Source organism: Olea europaea, chromosome 3 (assembly GCF_002742605.1).
Source record: "Olea europaea var. sylvestris chromosome 3, O_europaea_v1, whole genome shotgun sequence".
Lineage (NCBI taxonomy): Eukaryota > Viridiplantae > Streptophyta > Magnoliopsida > Lamiales > Oleaceae > Olea > Olea europaea.
In genome coordinates this window covers 5598420-5625021 of record NC_036239.1, presented here as the reverse complement: position 1 = coordinate 5625021, position 26602 = coordinate 5598420, and the positions used below count along the sequence as shown (strand labels likewise).

Genomic DNA, 26602 nt, shown 5'->3' with positions numbered 1-26602 from the left:
AAAATATTTTATTGTTAGAATGTGTAGTTGAAATTGAATTCTAGAATAAAAGAGTTTTTGAAGAATGATAGACAAAAGGGAGTTAAACCATAAATTCACCATTAACAGATGGCAAATTATTTGTTAGTTATAAATAAGTAACTTATCATAACCACTAATTAATTATTTTAACGATGACATTCACATGTTAAGTCATAAACCACACAATTAAGTTCACAAATCAAATTATTATTCTCACTCCACCCCATCACTTCATTCTCATATGAATAATTCTATCTAAAATCAGTGGTAGTAGAGTACCAGTCTAGATATCGTAAAAGTAATTAAACATCTATAGCACACCCAATATCCCAAAAATTCTATTTTGCACTAATACCAACACAGCCGTCTATCCACCACGAGCTCTATTCGTATAAGCCACCATTATGAATTAAGACCTGTTCGATAGCCATTTTTCGAAAAAAAAAATTGCATATTAATTTTCAAACAGACATTTATATAATCAAATATTCGACATGTAAATTTAAAAATTTTTACTACTTTTTAACCACACATTCCCCTAAAAATCACTATTCAAAGCATTGTCTTTCCCAAATAATGGCCATTGAACAAGGGTTAAATATAGAATTTCATGTAATTTTTCCTATTTTATATGAAGTTGATTTCAAAAAAGTATTTTATCAAGTGCATGTATGACAAGCATTAATTTATTTTATGGTTTGTTACATTACCATTTTCAACTATACATTTATACAATAAAAATATTCTACACATGCCATAAACTTTTTCCTACTTTTTAACTACACATTTTCCTAAAAAACACTATTCAAAACTCTTTTTTTCTACAATAATGATTGGCAAACAAGTTCTAAGTTTACTAGTCTAAAAGTTAGATTGTCCATCTCAAGTTAGATTGTCCATCTCAAGTAAGGAAAATTTAATGCTAAAATTAATAAAATTATGAGAAAATGATGAAATGCAAATGGAGCTCTAGCCTCTAGGCCAAAAGGCCCAACACAATAGAAGAACGAGGCTTTTACCATCAGACCGCAATAATATTTGATCTAATTAGCTCAAGTGTTTTTCTCTTTCTGGAGGACCCCCTTGACTCCGCCCCGAATTTGAATTGGAGCAGAGCACACTATATATATATACATGTTTTTGGAATAAAGTCACTTGTTCAGAGTTAAAAATAGGGAAGTAAAAGAGACATACCGATATGTCAGAAAATGATTGAATGTTTTTAATTTTTCAAACTGTCTAGTCATGCGTCGACACACGTTCCATTTGGATTTAAACTTGAATGTGTAGCATGATTGTATTCGTCCAGCTTTCTTTGAATTAGTGTCCAACATTTTTTTTTTTATCAAATATACGATTAGATCCACACTACTAAATAAAATTAATGATTTCATGAGGATCTTATAGTATTAATATGGAGAAATAATTTAACTTTTCATGTATTATATTGTCTGTTTCAATAAACTACATACTAAACAATATCGCAACATTTCTATTATAATGTATTTTTAAATGGATAATCCAACTTTCTATCAATCATTTTGTTTTTCTTGAAAAATTCAAGTGCAATTGTGCAACCAATTATTTGAGCAAGAAGGATGTCATTATCGGCCGTACCAAGTCGGGTTGGCACTTGTTTGGTCATTTTCTAGAGACGATAAATACAAGTACTTAATAAAAAAAGTACGTACTTGCTTCAAATAAATTTCTTTCGTACTTATTTGGAAGGACAATAAGGACAATATTAAATAGGATCTTTAAAAGCACATTGTAGAAATCGATGATCGACCGATCAAGTTTCCAATATTTATATCACTTGATTGTACTTAGTTGTTGATATGGATTCTTTAAATTTTATCTTTTATCAAAATTACTTTTAATCATATATTCTTTCAACAATATAATGTATATCTATAATTTTTCTTACTTTTAATTAGGACCGTAAACAAAAATCGCAAAACCAAAAAATCGAATCGAAATCGCATTTTAGAAACCGTCGATTTGGTGCCACGTGGATCTGGTCAACAAAATGTTTTGACCCAAATCAAACCGATCAAAATGGTTTGGTTTGGTTTAGGTTTGAGAATTTTAATTGCGGTTTAAAATCAAACCAGATCGGCGAAAAAATATATAAAAATAAAAAAATGAAAAAATGTTTTTTTTTTTTAAAAATTCATCCAAATATGTAAAATTCAATAGTTCTGTCACTTGTGGGTATTTTTATCAATTCCTAATTTTCTAATGCAAATATATTATTATTATTATTATTATTATCCAATAATCCTAATATATATTTAATAATTTCAAGACTAACATAATCTATCAAAAGCTTTTTTCTTCTTCAAAATTTAAATGAACTCCAGTCGACACCCAACACAGTTTTGAACCACCGGCACCACACACTTCTTTTTCAGATTTTTCACGCATTTTCAAAGTTGAATTGAAATCCATTATACCAAATTGGAGACAAAGAGATCCTAAACTTTCGGTGATAATATTTGCTACAAATAAACTTTCAGATCAATAACTTTTTGGAGCAAACTAAGGTAAGAATATGAAATTAAATGTGTTTCGTAACATCATACAAATATAAACTTGTATAATTGTTATATTTAGATATTATAAACAATTACTTTATTATTGCGGTTGGTTATTCTCTTTGTTTAATCAGTATTCTTTTTTTCAGATATGATGATCACGAGATCTTGTTGGATATCATTATGTTTTTTGGACCTTATATCTAGTTTAGTAGACTTGTATTGTAACGTTATTATATCGTCATTAGCTTAAAAAAGGTGAACAAAAATGAAAAAAAAACTATATTTTACTTTATTGTGATTTCACTTTGATTTAGTTGATATTTAAATTTATAGTAAATATATTTAGCCACTGTTTGAGCCATATTTTTCATATCATCATAATGAGAAAATTGACTATTGGAGAGGAGGTTGGGTCCCATACATGAAATAGCAGGTCAATAAAAGTGACTGGACTTGTGGAATAACGGTCCAAATTTTCATTTTTTTTCCCAAAAATTTGGTTCAAACAAGGGTTTAATTTGTTTTAGATTTATTACTAGTGAGATATAAATATATATTAAATTTAATGAATTAATGATATAAAAGTAGACAGACAAAAAATTATACGACGAAACCGATGGTTTAAAATCGGACCAAACAGTTAGGTTTATGTTTGAGTTTTTTTTTCAAACTGTTCAAAATGGTTTGGTTTAGGTTTGAGTTTTTCTCAAACCGTTTAAAACGGTTTGGTTTGAAAATCTGTAAAAAAAATCGGTAAAATCGGACCACTTACACCCCTACTTTTAATCATACATTCTATCCAAAAAAAAAAAAAAAAATCTTTTTTATGAAATCTATTCTCAAAAAATCTACATCAAATACGTTATTGATTGAATTTTAATCGGTTGATCTAAAATAAGAATTATCTAATTTATTGTAGATTAATCAACTTATTCTCTTAGTTCGATATGGAATGGGGCATCATATATAATTAATATTAAAATCATCGTGTAATAAATCAACTAAATTAAATGGCAAAAGGGGGACTGAGAAATATAAGAAGGATCAAACTAATGGAAGAAAATAAAAAAATAGCATTCTTTTAAATTCTTATATAAGAGAATCCAGGGACGGATTCAGGATTGGATTCAAGATCGGATTACAAAATTTCAAATCGAGCTACTACGCGGAAAAAAAATATTTATACATAAAAAACTGATTTTTTACCCAAAAAAAAAAATAAAAAATACCTTGAAAAAAAAACTCTTGACCTTGAGGGAGGGGGGCCACCCCTCAATCGGTCTCTGAGAGAATCAATCCGACTATCAACTCGACTGAAGAAAGAATGATCCACTCATGAACCTGATCGATTAATTTAACGGGGAATGAGAAAAAAAATACTTAAAAATAATATTTCTCATGTTGGCATCCGGACAGAAACACACGTGGATAAATTATTTGCTGGTCTTTGGATGCAACGAGCCCTTAGGCCCTTCTCATGGCGGCAACGGAACTAACGTTCAAAATTCTTGTTTAGTACTTCTTCTTTTTTTTCTTTTTTCTTTTTATTTTTAAGAAATGACGCCCTTCAAATTCTCTGTCTTATTTCTTACAGCCAATCACCAGCTTTCTTTGCCGGCTGTCTGAAACAATTTTTCGATACTATATGGAACATTTTCTTGTTCATGCAAATCTTTACTTTATTTCTCCCTACGACTAATCCAAAGTCTCATATATGCTAAATGGGCTTATATATATTTCCCTTAATTCCAATATTGGAATACATTGTTCCTCTCAAACATCGCCAAATCAGAGGATTTGGGGAATATTTTGAGGGGTCCTGGCAAATATTTCATTTCTGGGCTATTCAAGTTGTAAACCTGAGGCACAGTTCATGTTCAAGAATTTTTAGTTTCTTAAACTCTAAAGGTACAATTCTTAATCTGTTTTTATTTTTAGCAAATGTGTTGTCTACTCTCATCATCATTGAAAAAAAATGCAATAAAGGCACGTTTGGTACGGACGATTGTTAATGAATGAAAAGAAGTAAAAAATAATGTTCGTTATAGTGTCTTCCCAAATATGGACTAAATGTATATTCATGTTGTTATGTTGGTGGCTGACAAAATAAGTGGTTTTCTTGATTAGTCATACTCATAACTATATTATAGTATCATTTATGCATGAATTGTATTTGTTTTGAGATAGGATCAGTGGAAGTGCTGAGAAGGTATGTATTAGTTATAGTAGAGTGGAAGGCTGATTATTTGAATTTTGCGATTGACTATTGTTTTTTCAGTCTTCAATTTCAACTATTGTGGCGCGGATCCTAAAATTGATTTTAGGAGCTATTGATTTGGAATGTTAGTTGTATAATTATTGAAAAGACAATTGTAATTTCTAGTGATGGAACATGGAGTTATATGAAAAGTTTGTTGAAATGCAGAATCTTTATAGAACCTTGCCGGTTGGAGGAAATTAACAGCAAGAGACCTAATTATGGAGGACAAGTCTATTGCACTCGAATCTGTTGTCAAGGAAGAGGTTGATCTGGTATGTGTTCTATAAATGGTTTGTGATTAGTAGTTCAATAGAAGAAATGGAAGTGCTTTGACATGAAATATTGAAAAAAGAAGAAATTTGATATCTGATATTGAGAAGAGATTCAGGAGACCGATCATGCTGCTACAGATTATAATGATTTTTGCATCTAAGTATCAATGCGATTCTGATTTTGAAGCTGTTTCTTGGTGTGGTCTTGAATAGTACCATCTAATTGAGCACAAAAAAATTGACAAGGAGATGCAATGCCTTGGAAACTGTATTATTATCAGCCTGTTCATTTTCACGCTATTGATCTTTTCGCTAAAGACTAAGATTTCTTTGCAGGAAAATATACCTCTTGAAGAAGTTTTTAGATCTCTTGAATGCACACGAGATGGCTTGAGCTCAGATGAAGTTCAGAAAAGATTGGAGTTATTTGGATACAATAAACTCGAAGAAAAAAAGGTTAGAGTTGCACCCCCACTCACCTGCTTTCTCTTTTCTGTGATTTTTATTTTTCTGTTCTTCATATCTTGATCTTTCCTATTTATGCTGTAATTACTGTAGGAAAGCAAGATTTTGAAATTTTTAGGCTTTATGTGGAACCCTCTATCGTGGGTGATGGAAGCAGCAGCTATAATGGCCATTGGTCTTGCACACGGGGGAGTAAGGATCATTTAAATTCTTATTTCATCTCTTATATTGCTGTTTGTGAAATGTCTAAGCAAGCCTCTCAAGTTAGATTATTGAACTTTTTAAAATTAAAAACTTGTAATAGATGAAGTTTATTCCTGTAATGATTATGTGTTCATAAACCTTATTTTGAGCAGGACAAGCCTTCAGATTTTCCTGACTTTGTTGGCATCATTATCTTGCTCCTTATCAACTCCACTATCAGTTTTATTGAGGAAAATAATGCTGGCAATGCAGCAGCTGCTCTCATGGCTCGATTAGCTCCAAAAGCCAAGGTTTGCTCTTCCGAAACAACTTTTTCCTAGTATCATATTTTCTGCCAATCTCCAACCATAAAAAGAAATGCTTCGATCTATTTTAACTCCAGGTTCTTCGAGATGGGAAATGGAATGAGGAAGAAGCTTCAGTATTGGTTCCTGGGGACATAGTTAGTATCAAACTTGGAGATATTATTCCAGCTGATGCACGCCTTATGGAAGGAGATCCTCTTAAGATTGATCAGGTGCTTAATATGCATAGAATGTTCAAAATATAAGGGCATATTTAAGCTCCAACGTACTGAAAATTTCCAAATTTATGGAATTGATCTTTACACCTGTATCTGCTGAATTGCAAAGCAAAACCTTCACTATTTGATCTGTCATGTATTAAACATGAAATGGCTTAGCTTAGCAGAGTAGATGAAGTAGCTAGAACTAATTTGATTATGTGCAAGGAAATTCCCATCACTTGAAGATCTCATAAGATTCTACATCCTAGAGAAAGGTAAAAGCTAAAGCATGACTGAACTTTGAATTCATGATACAGTCCTTAGTCCAAAAGTAACCGACTTAAATAGTTAAAATTGCTCATAATCGAGTTGCAAACCAGAATTCTTATCTTAACAATCAATTGTAAATTGCTTATGATGTGCCTATCTATCTTTTTTTTTTTCACTGCATGAAACATCGTCGTGGTTGTAAATGATTATTCTTAAAGTAAATTAAAATTTTGGGTTTAAGTTTCTTAGTTGTCATGCAGTCTGCTCTCACTGGAGAATCACTTCCAGTAACCAAGAACACTGGTGATGGGGTATATTCAGGTTCAACATGCAAGCAAGGTGAAATTGAAGCAATTGTTATAGCAACTGGAGTACATACTTTCTTCGGAAAAGCTGCTCATCTTGTGGAAAACACCACACATGTTGGGCATTTCCAAAAGGTTCATATCTAAACCTTTTCCATATCTAAAACAAAACTGCTGACAAAATATTCAGTGTGACATTAAATGGTATTAGCCTTATGTGGACCGTAATATCTGATGTCAAGGATTTTGTTATTCTAAAACTATTCATATGTTCAGGTTTTAACCTCAATAGGAAATTTCTGCATTTGCTCAATCGCTGTTGGAATGGTAGTTGAGATTATTGTAATATACGGCATTCAAGGAAGGAATTATCGTGCCGGTATTGATAATCTTCTTGTACTGCTCATTGGAGGAATTCCCATTGCAATGCCAACCGTTCTTTCTGTAACCATGGCAATTGGATCGCATCGCTTGTCTCAGCAGGTATGAAGACCACAACCATGGAAGTATGGAACATTTATTCTGAACATTCAAGAGAACAATTGATAAATTTAATTTCTCCATGAAGGAAGCTGAAAGTATTACTGAAAGATTGTTCGCATGTATTAATGCAGGGTGCCATAACAAAAAGGATGACTGCTATCGAGGAAATGGCTGGGATGGATGTTCTTTGCAGTGACAAAACTGGAACTCTAACTCTGAACAAGCTTACCGTAGATAAGAATATGATTGAGGTTACTCCCTTTTTTATGAAGAAAATATTTTACTTAAATAGCTTTGGATTAGAAACACACCTCCTATGCATGTTACAACTTCATATATCCGAGATTTGTGTTCTTATTATTAAGATCAATTGAAGAACACATGATCCATATGTAATCAATGTATCCCTTTATAGAATTCTGAATGGAGCCTATGCAATGAGGAATAGCTTGTCGTAGAGGCTGTAGTAATGAAATGCTGTAAAGTTGAAGTAAATCTGACATCCCCCAATGCTAAGAAGATAGTTACAAGAACTGCTTTTCTAACTTAAATTGGTTAATTATATTTTATTCCTTGAGTTTGAATAGTTATGCCAATGTTACGATTTGGTCTATTTGATGCTACCATGTTATTGCAGGTTTTCACAACAGGTGTTGACAAGGATACAGTAGTGCTGATGGCTGCAAGAGCGTCGAGGTTGGAGAACCAAGATGCTATTGACGCTGCAATTGTTTCAATGCTGGCAGATCCACAGGAGGTAATTGTGATCAAATATGAATGTCGATATTTTGATTTAAAAATATGGACATGACACGCCCTACTTCAATACTTTGATGGCTGGAGTACGAAGATATTAATGAACAAGGATCTTTAATCAGCCTCTTCTCATGTATAAAATATCCCTACTCAATAAAACTCGAGATCTGCCTCTTCTCATGTATACAATATCCCTACTCAATAAAACTCTCGAGTTATTTATTTCATTAATTTTGGAAGCTGATAAATACTTTCACTCCTTGATAATTACTTGATTTACTTCTTATTTTACTATTTTCTCCCAGGCACGAGCTGGAATCACGGAAGTTCACTTCCTCCCATTCAATCCAACAGACAAAAGGACAGCTCTAACTTACATAGATCAAGCTGGTAAAATGCATCGAGTGAGCAAAGGTGCACCAGAGCAGGTAGGTAGTATACTAGACAAGTCCTAACATTTTTTTCAGTTTTCACTGCCAGGATATTTATTTCAGAATATCTAACATTCTTAAAATGATTCCCCCTAGATTCTTAATCTAGCACATAACAAATCAGAAATTGCAAGAAAGGTACATTCCATAATTGACAAATTTGCAGAACGTGGGCTTCGTTCCCTTGCAGTGGCACGTCAGGTAGTATAGCTTTTGAAACTTCATTGTTGTTTCGTCCATGTCTCCCTTGGCGATAATTATGAACTATCAGGCTTATTCTCCTTCAGGAAGTGCCTGAAGGCACCAAAGACAGTCTGGGCAGCCCCTGGGAATTTGTTGGCCTTCTTCCACTTTTTGACCCTCCTCGACATGACAGTGCTGAAACAATTACGAGAGCTCTTGATCTTGGTGTGAGTGTCAAAATGATAACAGGTCTGTGTCACTGCTTCTTAATGAACATATGATGTTCTATTTAGTCCAAATAATTTGCATATAATTGACTGATATATAACTGCACAAAAATATCTTGGAATAGATAAATGACATGTCTGTGGGCCAACCTAACCAGTACACGTTGCACTTCTTATGTGATCTTTTTCAGATTTCACGGTCCCCGATGTTATTATTTTCTAGGTTAATCTCATAGCCATTGTAATATCTAGATAGATTTCTGAACGTATTATAGAAGGTTCAATGTACACATAAATCACAGGTAATAAATGATCAAAAGTTAGGCAGAATGAAATTTTTTTGCATTCTTTAGCTTGCTATTCTCTTCTTTGAAGAATGATAGCATCAATGCCTTGTCATGCACCCGAGTTAGAAGTTCATTATTGGAAATCTTTTGCAGGTGATCAGTTGGCAATTGCTAAGGAAACAGGAAGACGGCTTGGGATGGGCACAAATATGTACCCTTCTTCATCTTTGCTCGGTGACCATAAGGATGAATCTATTGCAGCTCTACCAGTTGATGAACTCATTGAGAAGGCTGATGGTTTTGCCGGTGTCTTCCCTGGTATGTGTTATGTTGTAATTCTAATAGAAGTTCTTTCTCTTTGCATAATTTTGGAATGACGTGAAAGACAATTTTATCTGTAAATGGAATGGTGAAAAAGAATTCACATGACTAACCTCAAATTTATTTGGAATAAGGCTAGTTTGTTGTGGTTTGATTGCAAGTCAACTATCAAGTCCTCCGGTCCCGACTCAGATTTTTGTATATTATCTGCAGAACATAAATATGAGATTGTGAAGAAGTTACAAGCCCGAAAGCATATCTGCGGAATGACTGGTGACGGTGTAAATGATGCACCCGCTTTAAAAATAGCTGATATAGGAATAGCTGTAGCAGATTCCACTGACGCTGCTCGTAGTGCTTCTGATATAGTTCTGACGGAACCTGGATTAAGCGTCATCATCAGTGCTGTTTTAACAAGCCGTGCAATCTTTCAAAGAATGAAGAACTACACGGTGATGTAACATTTCAACATTAACAAGTTCAATTTTTGAAATGATAGAACAGGAATAAAATTTTTATGTTTTCTCCAGATATATGCTGTGTCTATCACTATACGTATAGTGGTAAGTTCTCTGAAGAATATATGTATTATTTCATGTGAAAAAAGAGAACTCCTTTCTCTGATCTTATTGGAATCGAATTTATGTTTGCAGTTAGGATTTACGCTGCTAACAGTATTCTGGAAATTTAACTTCCCTCCTTTCATGGTTCTTGTCATCGCCATCCTTAACGATGGTCAGTCATTTCAGATTTAGGAATTTCACATTCTCTTGAATTATGTTATTCCTAGCGCTTCTTGAGTAACATGTAATGCTATTGTTCAGGTACTATCATGACAATATCTAAAGACAGGGTCAAGCCTTCTCCAATTCCAGACAGTTGGAAACTTAGTGAGATCTTCACCACCGGGATTGTTCTCGGAGGTTACATGGCTTTAATGACTGTAATATTTTTCTGGGTAGCATACGAAAGAGACTTCTTCCACGTAAGCCACTTCTGGGAATTGCATTCTTAAATATACAAAAACGTGAATCAATTCTTTTTGTTTGCTTTTCTGCATCAGGATCTCATATTTTCCCTTTCTTCAGAATGTTTTCCATGTAAAGAACTTCAACAAGCACCAATTTAACATGAAAAATGAAACGCAAGCAGACCCACTCAATGAAATGATGGCATCTGCAGTTTATCTTCAAGTCAGCACCATCAGCCAGGCCTTAATTTTTGTGACTCGCTCACGAGGATGGTCTTTTACCGAACGTCCGGGACTCCTGCTCGTCACTGCATTCATCATTGCACAACTGGTAAAAGAATTTGCCATACCATTTCATTTTGGGTTGTTATTGCACATCAGTAAGTCAAGCGTTTCCAGCTTAACTTACAGCGAGGATTTCTCAACTCAAAATTGGGAGTTGAGATTCTAAAAATGATAAAAGGAAAAGAAATCAGAAATGAACGAAGAGCACAGATTTATGCAAATTTACCTTAACGTGTCCAATTCGCAACCCAGTCACAGGAAACGGTGAAGCTTCATAGTCTGTTGAGATTTTTATTAGTATCGGGCAGAAGTTTATGATGGAGATTCACACCTGTATTTTGATCTCACACACAAAAACGACCCCCTCAAGATCCTTTATATAATGTAGGAAGATAGTCGATTTGCTGTCAGAGGGATAAGTTAATATAATTAGGCTCTACATAATCTAACTTTTCTTAGCTTCTAGTTATTTGAAAGTTGAAGACAATATATTTTTTACCGCGTGACAATCTTGATCCTAATTCCCTTTTGCAGGTTGCAACAGTATTATCTGCCACTGTAACTCTCAAATTTGCTGGAATCAGAAAGATAGGCTGGGGTTGGACCGGTGTGATCTGGTTGTACAACACAGTGACATATTTTCTTCTTGATCCCATCAAATTCGCCGTTCGATATGCACTCAGTGGAAGAGCCTGGGGTCTGGTGGTGGAGCAGAGAGTGAGTCTTGGAAACATATTCTATTAGAAATATTCATCTAATAGGAGCTCTCATAAACTGCCAAACTGCTAAGTTTTACACACATTATTTTTACAAAATTTTGTATAACTCATGGCTTAAAAAGAAAATATTAATCACTTTTTCACTTGCAGTCATGGATAAAACATATCTTATTGATTTTGAAACTCGTTAAAAGAAAATTGACAGTGATCTGAATCAGCCGTATTTTTGTTTCTCCTCATCAGACTGCACTCACCAACCGAAAGGACTTTGGAAGGGAAGCTCGTGAGGCTGCATGGGCGGCTGAGCAACGGACACTGCATGGACTTCAATCTGCTGAAGCAAAAATGTTCGAGCGAAGCGCCTTTAGGGACATTACTCTTATGGCAGAAGAAGCTAAAAGGCGTGCAGAAATTTCAAGGTGACAATCACAAAAACTTTAAACACGAGAAATCATATTAAGTATAATTCATGTCAAGTGCACACTGCATGAAACATATATCACTTCGACTCACACACATACACACGCCCCTACACGATGCACACATGACACAACCAACAAACTGTTTGCTCTTAGAACATTGAGTAGAAAAGAAGGAATTTGACTGCTATGTGAAAATTATGCAGGCTGAGAGAAATTCACACTCTCAAAGGCAAGGTGGAGTCCTTTGCCAAGCTGAGAGGATTAGACATCGAAACCATGAACAACCATTATACTGTTTAAGATGGTTTGCTTTTGCAAATTTTCTTTCTTTTTTCATGTTTGAAGGGGAACTTTCCTTCTTATTTTTCTGTTGCTTTTACATAAATTTGTATTGCAATAAATTTCCGGTTATTAATTTAGCACAAGTAGACACATTTGTTTTTCTGACATTGATCTCGTCTGCTTTATGAGAAAATTGTTGTTTTAGCACAATTATGCGTGCCTTATTCCTTATTTACAAGATTTAGAATATCTTAATTTTAAGATGATCATGTCACGCTTCCTAAATTCGTTAATATAGATGGAGTTATCTTTCGCCAAGATTTTCTGGAAATTGATAGAAATTCTTTGATTTATTTATTGTTTTGGTCAACCTCTGTGAGATACTAAAAATGGCATGTGATTTTTTTCTTATTTTAAGTAGGAATTTTAACCTTGTTTTTTTAGCCAAAGTTATGGGATATTAATTGTCGTGTCTCATTTTTAATTAACGTGCTAATGAATTCATAAATGACGCATCAAAATAGGACATAAAAGATAAAGGGTGTGATTATGATTAAACGCAACCCATCAATCCGGTTGTGCTCTATATACATCCCGACTTACAGTTTATTTATCAACAGACGATGTGACAAAATTTGATTGGGTCAAAATTTCATCAACCAAAAATAAATCTATAAAAGATTATGTAAATGATGATGGACAACGAGCATTTTCCCCATCAAATTTGCTTGTGGACTCATTTAAGTAGTGACATCTCAAAAAGAGTTGTGCTACTTGTACAAAAATAGTATACATAATGCATTACAGAGGCAGTTGAGTGCTCACATGCTGTGTTTAATGCAGTATGTACATTGCTTCTGTACAAGTAATACAATTGTCTTATGCAAGTTATGTACGATGCAAAGAAATAATGAATACAGATATAAATCATCTTGCACAAGCTTATACTGCAGTTTTCCATAAAACTAAAGCTAAAGCTAGGAATCAGATTACATATCTCCATTGGAACCTACTAATGGATACCTTGCTTTCACCACCCACCTGTATGTTCTCAATATATACGTCACGACCGCGACACGAAGTCATATTATTGCAAGATGGGGATGTTCATGAGCTTCATGGGAAAGGGTTAGTAATCTCATCATGGTGGGATCAAGTTTTCATTTTTCTTTTATGCAATTTTTATATCCGTTTGTAATTTCTTATGCTAGGTCTGCCAACAACTCAGTTGCTAAGTTCGTTAACGGGAACCCTTGAAAGGCAGTTCATGGAGAAAGATGTCTCAGACTTTGACAAATTCCATATGACGATTCTTGATATGTTCAAGTAAAAATTGTACCAATTGCAATAATAGATTTATCCATTTATGAAAATACATACTCTTTCAGTTAATAACTATTTCCCTTTAAATTTGTTTCTCAGCACAGTGAATGCAGCATTGCCTGGTAAACACTATAATGTTCCTTTACAAGAGGAAGTTCAGGTAGTCTCTTATCTCTGTCTCTCTCTTTCGTACATATGCGCTTGCACTAACAAGAAAATAGCAAAAATAGGTGTGCTTTGAGGCCTGGGACAAGGCAGAGGAGTCAAGAAGGAAGGAAATTATAATGGAATTCATGATGAAGAGGGTGAATATTAGCAAATTGGATGATTTTACCCTCATAACCGGACTAGTAACACCTCCGGCTGCTATGGCAGCCAAGAGAGCCGGCGAGAACGTTCCCCAGCTTAAATTGATCAAAGCACTTCCCGATGTTATTTTTGTGCCCTCCATTACAGTGCTGGCTCTAGTTTCTGCCAAATTATCCCAGAAGATGATTCTTGGTGAGGTTGGCTCATAAATATACAAGGCAATATGCATAATTTCTGTGATGTTCCAGAATATTGTGTAGATCAACAGGTTGAATAAACAGTCCTTTGTCTCAATTAATCAGTTGTTCAATTGTTAACAAAGAATGCAAATAAATGTAATTTATTATTCAGAAAATTTTCCATGTCTATGGAAACTATTCGCAATTGTTTAATTTCATCAAGCATTCATATTTACCAACAGATATACACAGCAAGATAGAGCAACTTCGGCACGTACATACTAGAAAGGAGAATTGTATACTGTCATTTCCAAGGAGACAAGATGTGGATCTTTTGGTAGGTTGAAGTACACTCAACAAATTTCTTCGGTCACAAAGGCAATTAACATCAATATCCTGTGTCTTCCAAACTTTTTGATCTGAGAGAAAATACTGTCACCAAATATTAGGCATCTAATCTGAGGATCTTCGTTTCCACTGACCAGAACCTTTTCGTTTTCCCCTCTTCCTTCTGGTTTTAGGAGCAGTTAGCTTTGAAATAGAACGCAGTTTTGGTGGTGGTTGATCATCATTGGCCTGATCAGCGTCTGCAGGAAGTGGAGGGATGGTGCTACCTGACCCATCATTCAGTACCAAAGGCTTTTGGATAGCCTGAATCTCGACTTCCTCGAAATTATTCATCTCTTCCTTCACTCTCGTATTATCAATAAGCAGATAATCTTCAGCCTGCACAAGTTATAGGTTTATTGATATTGACTTCGAATAAAAAAGTTGCATACCTGAGATTGTATTAACAAAATTTAGTTTTCAAGAGTTCAAGTATTTGCCTCGCTAGTAGTAATAGCCATGCTCAATATGGTACAGCTCAAGAAAAGCCACTTTTTAAATTCTTTACAACAGGTACTCTCAAGGATCATATCAAGAACAAAAAACCCAAGAACTTAATGGAAGTTCACATTCAGTATGGCAGTAACCTATCTCTGACCACCTTCTTGGGGGGGAGGGGGGGGGCGCAAAAAATAAGAAATATGACTGTAGATCATGTACCTTGAGCAAGAAAATCACTGATCATGAAAGAGTAACTAAATTCAATTTATTTTTGTAAAAAGAAAAAGCTTATTCACGCCTGAGATAATATGGAAAATATCATCAGCAACCTACACCTATGGAGAGAGTTGAGCAGCTAAAAATCAGCTAGTTCCAACATATGTATCACAGTAAGGTTTATGCAGTGCAATGATGTATAGGATTTCACGCACCAAAATCACTTCTACGCATTTTCTTGGTGTTTCACTGAAAAAAGGGAGGATAACAAGAACAAAAAGCAACGAGGGTTAATGATTATTAGGATAAAAAAAAGTCTGTTCTTGACGTGTAGATGAAAAAAACATGCCTAACAAGTATTGTGAGCGAAAGCAAGATTGGATTTGGATAAAAGACTTTACAGTTTTGCACAAATCTCCAAGAACGGACTGATCAGTGCTTTCAATTACATCAGGAAGATCTCCAAGGCTTAAACCTGAAGTTTCACGCTTAACAATGTCACCCATATTGTACTCCGATAGAAGCTGAGATGTAATATAACTTCCTACAGGCATTCTGTCCCCATTGTTTGAAAGAGAAGCAGTGTTTCGAGGAGAACCAATCAAAGCATTAGATGGCATAAGAAGGCTCAAGTCATCTGCGGAAGAATACTTCCCTACATCTTCACTCATTACCTTGTCAACTCTACTCTTCATCTGGGCAACTTGTGACTGTAAATATCCAATCTTCCTAAGTATATGTTCCCAGGAATTAACACTGTCTCTGGACTCAAGCCATTGCATTTCATCGTTTGCCCAAAAGTCATCATCAAAGTTGATTCTCTCAGTAGCTATTGCTGCAAAACACAATACTCTGTCATGTAACAGCGGACCTCATTTTTATAAAAAAGAAGAAAATAATAATTGGTTTATAATCAAATTAATTAAGACAATCAGTTTTAACAATTTAAAATCTGAACAAACATTACAAGACAAAAGGAAAGGGTAAAAAGACAGCCAACTCACTCCAGTTAAAAGCATTCTAGCACAGAAAGGCAGCAGGAAAATAAATTCATTTGCATTATTAACACGATGTTAAGATTCACATTTAAAGTATAGCCTTTGCATGGCCCCTGATTGGAAAGGAAGAAAAGATTTGATGTAATCATTGCATCTGTGAGTGGCTCAAACCCGTTGATTTGCCTCGATAAGATGGTTCTCTGACCAATTAGAAGAAAATTCAGGGGACTAAAGGATCCAGCAGAAAACTTTATTTTCTTCTTTTTTCCCTTTTGAGGGTCGGGGGCAAGCTAGAAAGCACTAACACACCACCAATGCCAGAGTGTCGGTGTCTGGTACATGTCGGACTCCTACATGCTCCACATGTTTCCAATACTGGTCAGATATGGAGGTGGTATGTCCCTATTATTCCTTTTACTCATTTTTCCATTTTTGCAGTAGCACACCTCGCCAACAATCCATTAACATGTTGCTAACGCATTCAAACAAAGAAAAATATAAAGTCAATGGAGAAACGAACCTAGCGCTTCATCTTTCTCAATTGGGCACTTGCCAGTGGAGATGAATGAGACAGAATGGCTAAAGAGGGCTGTGCCGGAGTGGAGTGACTGACTATCAAACAGCATCTTGGGTGGAGAAAGAAGGTTATTGACGGTGCAGCGAAAAGGTGAGGGTTGAAAATTGAAACTCAGATCAAACTTTATACAGCAATTAAATGTGTTGGTCTTTTTTACTCTCTTAACCGATTTCATTTTTCAAAAGACGGGGCACAATTTTATTTATAAAAAGCGTGGTCAATTGAGTCAGAAAAGCTTAAAAAATCTGAGCGTTTCTCCCTTCAGTAATTAAATGTGTTGGTTTCTTTTACTCTCAAAACCGGTTTCATTTTCTAAAAGACAAAAGTGATTTTAGTAATAAGAAGCATAAAGTCAGAAAGGCTTTAATCTGTATTCATATAAGCAAAAATATAATAACTTCTACAGTACAGCATTACAGATTCTCGACATAACATGTACACTAAAGCAGTATGACATTCAAAATCAAAAAGCAGCAAAAGTCCACTTTCTAACCTGGATTTCTCCAGTCATCTTCCATCACAGCAACCTCAGTGAAAGACTTCTTATTATCTGCGAAGTGCCATATATCAAATCTTAATTGACATAAACAATCTAAGGCCCTGTTTGAGCCCCATTAATTTCTTGTAATGTATTATGGAATGGTAAATTGACGGAAAGTGTATTACTAAAAAAGAAGGAAAAACTTTTTATTTGTATATAATATTATTTTAATGAAGGAAGTGGTTGAAAATAAGTACTGTAGAAAAAATAATGAGAAAGAATGGGAAAAAAATGGGGCTCAAACAGGGGCTAAATTTGTATTTGATGGCAATAGAGTAGAAATACGTACCATAATAAGAAAAAAGGCTATGACGTGACATATACGCTGCTACATCTGTTGTTTCTTCAGTTCTTCTTTTCTTACGCTTGAGGACCTTACTTCTCACATTGTTACAGGAGAAAGGGAATGATTTCACACCATCTTCCAATGTCAAGTTCTGAGATTGCAGCTGCTTTTGTTGTGTATATTCTGCAAGTTTTCTGTCATATTCTTGTGCTTGAGACTGGAACTTCTTAATTTGTAATTCAGCCCATTTACAACGCCACACAAGAGGTTGAATAAATGACCTCCAATGAGTTGTCACTTTTTTCTTCCTATGGATGATAAAAGTACATAAAATAAATGTGGGATGCAGTGAAATAAAGATATAGTAAATAAGCACTCGGTAGAAAGATGAAAGGAAATTTTGGATTACATTATCAAATTCAACAGTTTGTTCCATTATTTATATGCTAGTGCTTTAAACAAGGAGGGGAAATAGTTATTTCAGGTATCAAACAAACAGATGGATGTATTAATTAGCCTACACTCATGTTGGAAATGAACAGGATAAAAGGAAAGGATCCAATTACATCTCCTGTCACAACAGAAAAGGAATGCTTGATTAATTCCATTTTAACTCGGGTCCTCTGTCAACCCGTGGCTGGCTTTTTTTTAATAAAAATCATTAATACTTGCATTGAATGGCATCATAGTTTTTCTCTGTGAAGGGTGCATGCTCTAATTTTTTTTAACTACACGAAAGGACTTTAAAGGAATATAAGTGTGGGGAAAAAAGTACCCCATCCTAAATATTTCACCAAATCCATCAAAATCCAGTCCTGATGGAGCTCCATCATGAAAATGTGACACTTCAATATTAGCATTCTCGATTTCAGAATCACTGTCATCAAAAGAACTTGAGTTTTCAGTTGTATCGTGGTGTTCCACCTCAGAGATTCCATTGCCACCAGAATTTGTACACTCCGTTACATCGACTTCCACATCAGCTTCCTCAGTTTGCTCAACCAAGGGAGTTTCCATTTTCTGGATATCCTCATGGTTGACTGTAAACTTCAAAAGTTTATCTTCGAGTTCTTGATCAAAATTTCCACAAGCCTTACTAGCTTCAGCCTCCATATTTGTTTCTGATCTTTTTTTAAGCTCTCTCTCTGGACCCATAGTGCTATACAGTGCCAAAAAATAAATAAATAATTCCGTTTCAGTATATATCAAACAAGCATATGCAGAAAATTTCCAGTAAATTCAAACCAATAGTTCATTGTTCAGCAAACTTTATTTATTAAAATTTAACAGCAATCAGAAATCGCTATCAACACATGCTAGTATAAATATTCAGCCTGAGAAACATCCAATGGGAAGAAGAAAATGCCGAAAGCAAAAATGATAAAAAGTTAAACCGGATATCCACTGTCAAATACACAGCTGTATCATTCTATGGAGCTATGCTGATTTAGTTTTACCCAGCAAAAGAATTACGGACGTTTGAACTAATTAAAATCGAGGGAAACTCCAATCCTTGAACACACAAACACACACAACTGGTCTAGGAAACAGATATATAAAAGATAATCAAACTCAAAACATAGAACTTTAAGAAAAGTCAATCTGATCACTTGAAAAGGGATCTGTCACATCAACTTAAATGTTCACCAAGATATACTCCAATACCAGTAGGGATGTGAGAAATGCAGATGCAAACATGCACGTGTGCACTTGCAGTAAGAACCTCAGATTACACACTGATACTGCAGTATAATTGAGCAATTTGATCAAAGAAATAGAACCATATCTGTGTTGTCGCGGTAGTTCATTAAATTATATTATCTATGCTCATGTATGTGCACATCAAATGAAATTTGACGCGTGTGACCATTTGTCGTGCAATCTAGAGATTGTATCTCTACGTGGTAGGCACGAGCTTGCACATGTATTTATATAATACCTAACAATCTAGTCATCTAAAGACTAAAAGTTTAAGTCGTTAGTCAGAAGCCACGTGTCTTCATTTAAATATTGCCTAAAACATGCACCTTCACATGCGGATCCAATTCAAGATAAGATTTAAATGAATACATGTGGCCTCTCACTCAGTAGCTGCTTAAGCTTGTAGGTGATGAGATGGTCAACAAAACACATGAGCAAACTTGCATGCCACATAGATACACAGGCTCTAGATCGCGTGACAGGTAGACACTCATAAATGTGCATTTAAAACATGCACTTTCACATGCGGAACCAATTCATTTTTTGATCAAAGATCTAACACGTGCTCTATTTTCAGAATTGTATCAAGGTTTTTGCCAGACTCTAGAGTTACGATGTTAGAAAGGCTCACATGCATTCATTTAAATCTTGTCTACCCTTTCATTTTTCCAAAACTAGATTTTTCGGCCATGAAATAAAATAAAATAATCCACTACCCTATAATTCTAAATTCAAATCCAAAGAAAAGTTGGAAATAATTTTTTATTTTATTTTGTTTGCATCAAATGTGTTAATGATCTTCGTTTTCAATATTCAGAAAAAACCCATGCATCAGTAGACTTTAATCAGGTCAATTAGGGCTTCGATTAGCAAAAAAGCAAGAGGAATGAAGAAAGAAAGAAAAGGAAAATCAACTTGGATCAGTGCCGACACATTGAATTTTCACTTTCTCGTGAAATTTTCAACCTCCCATCAACAATTCACCAAAAACTAGTCATCAATTAAGCAGGGACGGAGCCACCTGGGGTATAGCGGGGCAACTGCCCCACTGGATTTTGGTCCTAGGTATTTCACCTATTAGACTTGATGGGCGGCCAGTTTTTAAGGAAGAAAACCATAAACAAGCGCATTAAAAATTCAAGAGATGTTTTCACTGTTTGCTACAAGAAGATTACCATCAAGAAACAGCAGTTTTGGAAAAATAAGTAAATTATAATGAGTTGAGTTCAAATTAAATCATTCACAACAATCAGATCGAGTGCGATTTCAACATATGAAGTCAGTTTTTACAGTAATAAAATCCGATACTACGTACCAATTTTGTTGACGAGGAAGTTGAGTAGAAATCACTGCAACACAAGATAAATTGGCACCATGGGGCTGATGAGTATGTCTCCCCTTTAGCCTCTCCCCCAATTTTTAGCGTAATGTGGATGAAGAAAACCTTGGCCGCTGGTCTCTCTTTGCTCTATAAGTAAGTCTTAAACACGCATCGGGTAGAATTAATTGTTCCAATGGTCAGTCAACTTAGGCCCATGTTTTTTATTGGTTTCTGAAGTTTAAAATATTGAGTTTTGAATACTAAACTTAGATCTATATCTTCAATTGCTCAACGAAATTTAAAATATTAAGTTTTGGCTACTGAAATGTTCATGGTGACATTAAGTATAAAGAGCATTTTTTAATTCCATTTTTTTCAAAATATATTTTTATCACTTCTTTACAATCACACATTATTCAATAAAATAATATTATTCACAAATTCAAAATTTTTCCTTATTCTTAACTGCACATCTCCATCAAAATACAATTTCAAAATACATTTCATAAATTTTTATTAATTGAGTTTACCGTTAAGTTCATTAGTCATTTAATAGAATCTTTGCATTCACTGATCAATTGCTCCATGATACCTTCATGGAGACGTGGACTAATTAATTTAGTCAAATAAAATAAGGAATAATTATAGCAGTGATCTCAAATCTATTACTTTTTTGTAGACTTCAATTTGTACCAACTATAATTTCAAATCTTTCAAAAATTAGCAACTAGGGGTCCAAATAGATTATTTTTGTTAATTTGATCATTGATTGACTCAATAAATTGATTTTGACCAATTTTAGAAGGGCTAAAATGGTAACTTTGAATTTAAATATAAAAAATAAAAAAGACAAAAAACAAGAAACAAGAAATCAAAACCCCTATTCATCTTCTCAAAAGGTGAAGCAACTGTCAATCGTCCTGTAGCATTAGTGATTGGGACAACGACGGGAGGTGTAAACAGAGTCTCTTTGGATACTTCTTGAAACTCAGACAACTCAACTATCGATAAAGCCTTGAACTGCGAAGACGCTTGACGAGTTGAAAAGTGGAAGGAGTTATGGCGTACGCAAACACGAGAGAGAACCTAAGGGTGCCTCGAGGATCTAAAAGAAGATCAAGAAGAAGAAGGCGAGCCAGCTCATTAGCTTATTCCAAACTTGTATCGTTCACGACGGAGGTTAAACTTTAGTTGCCGTCACCAGCTCCACCAGTGTAATAATCTGTAAATTTACAAATTTAGGAATCAATTGAACAAGTTTTTGGCTGACATCCGCCAAGAATTAACTGTAAATATTGTGTATTACTGGCTTGTTTTGTTCGGTGTAGGCGATGTTAGCGATGAAGTCTAAGAGAATGAGTGGAGGTGGTGTCAGAGGGGGAAGTATCGGGATTGGGCCTTGGGAAGAGACCAGAAGAAGGTTGTCTATTTTATTGGGACAGTGGCATCTTGAGTATAGACAAGAGGAAATTACAAAATTACAAGTGTTTAAAGATTAGAATTCAAAAATCAAGGGTCAAATTTTATTATTCATAAATCAGATTTCAAACTATAATTTTAAACCCATTTCCCCCCGTCTCTCTTCTCTCTCTCTCTCTCTAAACACACATAGTCGCTTCTCTTCTACCAATCTCTCTTCTCTCTCGACATTAGTGTCGTTGGCCCTGATATGAGCGGCGCTTTCAGATCTCCGACCCCGATTTTGGGCGGCACAAGCTGTAATGAAGAGGACATGGTGAAGTAGAAGCATTATACCAGCGCAGCCACGAAGCAAATCTCCTGCCGCGCAGCACTTTTGCCTTAGCGAATCACCGTGATTTGCAACGTGAAACAAACCTCCACCAGTCAGCGTCGCCGCAAAGCAAACCTCCCCAGTCAGCGCGAAGCAGAAGCATTGTACCACCGTGCATGAAGCAGAATTAGGTTAGGTTGGTGGCGATTTTGTGGCTTTGGACGGTGTTTTGTGTGGTGGTGGTGGTGATGGAGGTTTTGTGGTGGCGGCTGTGGTGGTGAACTGGTAGTAATTGAACACAGACTATGTTGTCTCTCTCGAACCACTATTGTAAGAACATAGTAATTTCCAATATTTGGAACAATTGACGAAAAAGTAGCTCCTCCAAATGCTAAAAGGTGTATAAGTTCCAGTTTAAACAGTTTTTTGAACAAAATGAACAAATGGTGGTCACGTGTTACAGATAATTGAGGCTCCAGTATCATTCTCTTCATCACCAAGAAAGTGGGTTTCCTAAATTTTTTATTTGTCTCTTAAGAATCCACCAGAAACTCAAAATTTATAGACTTTATCACTGTTCAATCTCCAGTTCTATGCCGACTACTTAAATTATAACTATATATCATATGGAATATTGGTAGGAGGTTTACTTCATAGAATAAAGTCAAGTCAGCTGCTGTTTTGACTTGGCTGTGTATGTCTGTCCTCGGTGTTTTGTGTGGTGGTGGCGGTGCTGATTTGTGATCAAGATTGGTGTTGGATCGAGATCGGTGGTAGGATATTTGGTGCACGTGACCAACTATTTAGAATATGTGACCAATAAATTTAAACATATGTGATCCTGTGACTTGTAATTTTTTTATCTGTGACCACGAAATAATCCGTGACCTACAAAATTTTTGATTTGTGACCTCAAAATAATATGTAACCAATTAATCCGATGATATGTGACCAATAAGTAAATATGTGACAATTAATCGTGTAACCGTGGCTTTATTATATTTAATTCATAAAATTTTCAATTAATTATACATAAACCTGAATTTCGAATTTTTAAACTTTGTACCTGATTTGTGAATTGGTGTAAACAATACACCTGACATATGAATTTTTCCCTATAGACAATCACCTAAGATCCTGCTTTGGTCAGAGTTCCAAATTATTTAAAATTAATTAGTTGGCTGAAAAAAAATAAAAATTATATTTATGAAATTTTGAAAAATAGAATTATTGTTTGCAAACATAAGAAATTAATAAAAATTGAAAATATAAAAACCTTTCAAATATATATATATATGACAACAAACTTATCACTTTCCTTTATTTATCACAAACATTAATTTCCGTATTTATAATTAAGTTGATACTTTATCTTCCAAACATTTATTTTCTTTTTTTAACCAAACAAAAAGTCACTTTGTCTTTTCAAATTCTATGTCCAACAATCACTCACTATTTAGTTTTTCAACCTAATAAGATATAAATTATTTCAATTTGAATTAAAATTTTGAAGATCCAATGCAATTTGGTTTGATCTCGCTGCCATTGTTACAACTTTATAAGTTTCTTTCTTTCTCTCTCATCTTCAAAACATATATTACAGAGTACATAGATTGTTATTATAATGTTTGTTTTAATCTCTTAATAATAATATTTTTAGATATTTGCTGAAAGTACTTTGAATTTAATAATTATTTGTCCTTGTTCATACAAATACTTTTTATTTTAAGTTAATTTTTTATAAATTAATATAAAATTAGAAGTTCATTCGTATTTGATAATCATTTTCATTATTTTGTTATACTATCTTTTGCAGTCACATTCTCTAATTTTGTACATAAATCACTCAAATGTATAATCTTTTTTTTTTTTTTTTTGAAATAGTTGCAGTTAAAAAATAATCATACAAATGAGCATACCCCTTTGCCATTTCATTGTAGTTCCGTTTGTCAAACTTTACTTGTAATTTGTATTGTTGGTTGAAATTTGATATTTTGTCAATTTTCTTTTGAAATTTTGGAGCTTAGTCGTCTGTATTAGATTCTTTATAATTATATTAAGTCCTTGTTTGGTATCGATTAAATCTAAATTTTAATCTAAATCAAAATCAACAATTAATTTTATCCACATATTTTATGGATTCCAACAAAACTTTAAATTCACATATTTTATCTACATCTATCAAAATCTACTAAAAAAATTATTTAGGGTTGTTTGAGCCGCATTTTTCTCACAAAATGTATTTTGAAATAGTGTTACGATGAAAATATGTGGTTAAAAATAAGGAAAAGTTTTAAGTTTGCACGTAATATTATTTTATTGAGAAATGTATGGTTGAAATAGTGTCAAATTATTGTTGAAGAATGTATTTTGGTGAAAAATGAAACCCTAACAAGAGCTTAATCTCCATCAAAAAGGCTAAAACTCTATATAAGGAGACTCAAAATATAGGGCACCGATTTGAAATTGGTATAAGGCCCCCAAAATATCATAGCCAGCCCTGTATTGGGAGGTAATGCCGATGGAAGAAGAGGAGATGGAAATTGGCGAAGAGGGTGACGAAGATGATGATGACAATGAGCTTATGAAAAATGAGTTTGTTGACGTGTGAGAAAGATGAGAGAAGAATTAGGAAGGAGATGTTGGTGGGAAAGGTGACAAAGGCAGTGGAGGAGAGCTGCGGAAGTGGTATGGGAAGGAGAAGACGAACACGATTTTGATTTTTTTAACTTTTTTTTCAGTTTTAAAATTTTAATATAAAGTTACAATTTTACCCATTTAAAATTGGTTGAAGTCAATTTATTAGGTCAACTAACAGTGAAATTAACTGAAATCATCCATTTGGATGCCATGTGCTAATTTTTGAAAAGTTTGGGACTGTGGATGACACAAAGTAAAGATTTGGGACCACTACTACAATTATCCCTAAAATAAATCCTCTTTTCTTCTTTTTTGAATTCCTTTATTACTATGTTTTGTAAATTTATAACCAATTCATATGCACTTACAAGCATGCATTTAAAGTGCCTCAGTTTTCTTAATTATGAGCCATGTTTCTCAGTGCTAATATTGATGTTCTGATCCAAATTTTATCTTTAAGACGAGTTTCGGGAAAAAAAGGTAGAAAACATGGGAAACTTGAAAAAAATTAAAACATTAATGACCAGCTTAAAAATAATAATTTTTAAGAAATTTCTCAATTATGAAATAAATATTAGTAAAAAAAATTAATTGAAAATTTTAATGATGACCATAAATAATTATGACAAACCTTATCTCTTCCTCAACTTCGACTTCAGGTCATGTTTGTGTCATAAACCAATGTATATAGAGATTAATAATTTGTTTCCTATTCTTTGGCCGAAAAATGAAAAATATGAACGTTATTTATCACATCAAATCATCATATTTAACTTCCCCCCTCTCGTGTAGGTTCCATAACGATTATATTTTTCATTCTCATTCTTCTAAAAATGGGAATTTCATGGAGTGCTAAGAATCCTTATAATTAATGACATGTTTAATATATTATATTTGGATATACTAATTAAGCTAAAATAAACTAAAATAGAAAAATGAGTTTAATTTTTTATTCATCATGCCCTTCAATATTTGCCATGATGAGATCCATTTGGCAGAATTTTTATTTTTGCACTACTTATAACCGAAATCAAATAATACTTACAATACATATAATCAACAAATAAATAATTATTAGTTGTCCCTTCAATATGTAACTTGATCTCGTCATACCTACTACAATCAAGCATAAAAATTTAATAAATTCATTGAAGATGAAATAGAAAGTGAAAACTAACTCTACGTTGACAACATAATAAATAAAAGAAATAAAATATAGTGAAAAAAATTATTTATTTGATTTAATTTTAAAAATGATATATAAAAACTAACTTATACCACCATTTAAATTTTGATTATTTATTTGGGTCTTGTTTGCATTTTTTTTTTTTTAATAAATGAGACTAGTTGCAATTAACAACTTGGGAATTTTCACTGCAAAAAAAAAAAAAAAAAAAAAATTTTCCGGTTTTTTTTTTTTTTTTTTTTTTTTTTGTAGTGAAATGGTATAGATTCTTAATCCATTTAGAGGGACAAATTAAATTGATTTAGCCTAAAAGATCAAAATCTATCCCCTAGATTTTTACTTTGAAAGGATATTTTCATTTCTCTCATATATATATATATATATATATATATATATATATATATACATATATTTTAATATAATTCATCGCCAACCTTTCAATTATGTAGTAAGACTTGTCGTTCCTCCATTTTTTTTCCCGTTAAATGATGGATTTGTAATTCTTTTTTTTTTAAAGATAAATTAAAATAAAACAAAACAAAGGGGAAAAAAATGAA

General features: G+C 33.8%; 3 protein-coding genes across 5 annotated transcripts; 2 read left to right on the top strand and 1 right to left on the bottom strand.

The window, feature by feature from the left end:
• Positions 1-3881: 3881 nt before the first annotated feature.
• On the top strand, positions 3882-12396 carry LOC111383629 (ATPase 11, plasma membrane-type-like). 2 transcript variants are annotated; one of them, XM_023007747.1, is made up of 22 exons: positions 3882-4469; positions 4987-5093; positions 5430-5549; positions 5652-5750; positions 5915-6052; positions 6145-6279; positions 6798-6977; positions 7119-7325; positions 7457-7576; positions 7963-8082; positions 8387-8509; positions 8609-8713; positions 8800-8944; positions 9363-9527; positions 9744-9982; positions 10061-10093; positions 10184-10265; positions 10355-10515; positions 10619-10831; positions 11320-11502; positions 11748-11923; positions 12130-12226. In XM_023007747.1, exons 2-22 carry the CDS (start codon positions 5040-5042, stop codon positions 12224-12226), a joined length of 2895 nt encoding a protein of 964 aa, XP_022863515.1. In that variant the 5' UTR covers positions 3882-4469; positions 4987-5039. The 2 variants fall into 2 exon arrangements, with proteins under 2 accessions (XP_022863515.1, XP_022863524.1); XM_023007756.1 differs by lacking the exon at positions 3882-4469 and having other exon boundaries at positions 5040-5093; positions 12130-12396.
• An 834-nt stretch (positions 12397-13230) lies between these two features.
• LOC111383618 lies at positions 13231-14237 on the top strand. The gene is made up of 4 exons (XM_023007738.1): positions 13231-13336; positions 13420-13534; positions 13631-13691; positions 13762-14237. Exons 1-4 carry the CDS (start codon positions 13306-13308, stop codon positions 14047-14049), a joined length of 495 nt encoding a protein of 164 aa, XP_022863506.1. The 5' UTR covers positions 13231-13305; the 3' UTR covers positions 14050-14237.
• On the bottom strand, positions 14165-20634 carry LOC111383605. Of its 2 annotated transcripts, XM_023007730.1 has the most exons (7): positions 20482-20634; positions 18241-18624; positions 17469-17773; positions 17132-17188; positions 15465-15898; positions 15279-15312; positions 14165-14745 (listed from the first exon to the last, which is right to left on the bottom strand). In XM_023007730.1, exons 2-6 carry the CDS (start codon positions 18618-18620, stop codon positions 15310-15312), a joined length of 1179 nt encoding a protein of 392 aa, XP_022863498.1. In that variant the 5' UTR covers positions 18621-18624; positions 20482-20634; the 3' UTR covers positions 14165-14745; positions 15279-15309. The 2 variants fall into 2 exon arrangements, with proteins under 2 accessions (XP_022863498.1, XP_022863491.1); XM_023007723.1 differs by lacking the exon at positions 15279-15312.
• Positions 20635-26602: the final 5968 nt, after the last annotated feature.

Excerpts from the sequence above, each read along its gene's own strand:
- LOC111383629 (XM_023007756.1), top strand. The coding sequence starts at position 5,040 with ATGGAGGACAAGTCTATTGCACTCGAATCTGTTGTCAAGGAAGAGGTT. Across the intron at positions 5,751-5,914 it reads TTGGTCTTGCACACGGGGGA|GACAAGCCTTCAGATTTTCC; the intron begins GTAAGGATCATT and ends TATTTTGAGCAG. Across the intron at positions 9,983-10,060 it reads AAAGAATGAAGAACTACACG|ATATATGCTGTGTCTATCAC; the intron begins GTGATGTAACAT and ends TGTTTTCTCCAG.
- LOC111383618 (XM_023007738.1), top strand. The coding sequence starts at position 13,306 with ATGGGGATGTTCATGAGCTTCATGGGAAAGG. Across the intron at positions 13,535-13,630 it reads ACGATTCTTGATATGTTCAA|CACAGTGAATGCAGCATTGC; the intron begins GTAAAAATTGTA and ends TTTGTTTCTCAG. Across the intron at positions 13,692-13,761 it reads CTTTACAAGAGGAAGTTCAG|GTGTGCTTTGAGGCCTGGGA; the intron begins GTAGTCTCTTAT and ends TAGCAAAAATAG.
- LOC111383605 (XM_023007723.1), bottom strand. The coding sequence starts at position 18,620 with ATGGGTCCAGAGAGAGAGCTTAAAAAAAGATCAGAAACAAATATGGAG. Across the intron at positions 15,899-17,131 it reads AGATGACTGGAGAAATCCAG|CAATAGCTACTGAGAGAATC; the intron begins GTTAGAAAGTGG and ends TGTGTTTTGCAG. Across the intron at positions 14,746-15,464 it reads TTGGAGATTTGTGCAAAACT|GCTGAAGATTATCTGCTTAT; the intron begins GTAAAGTCTTTT and ends TAACTTGTGCAG.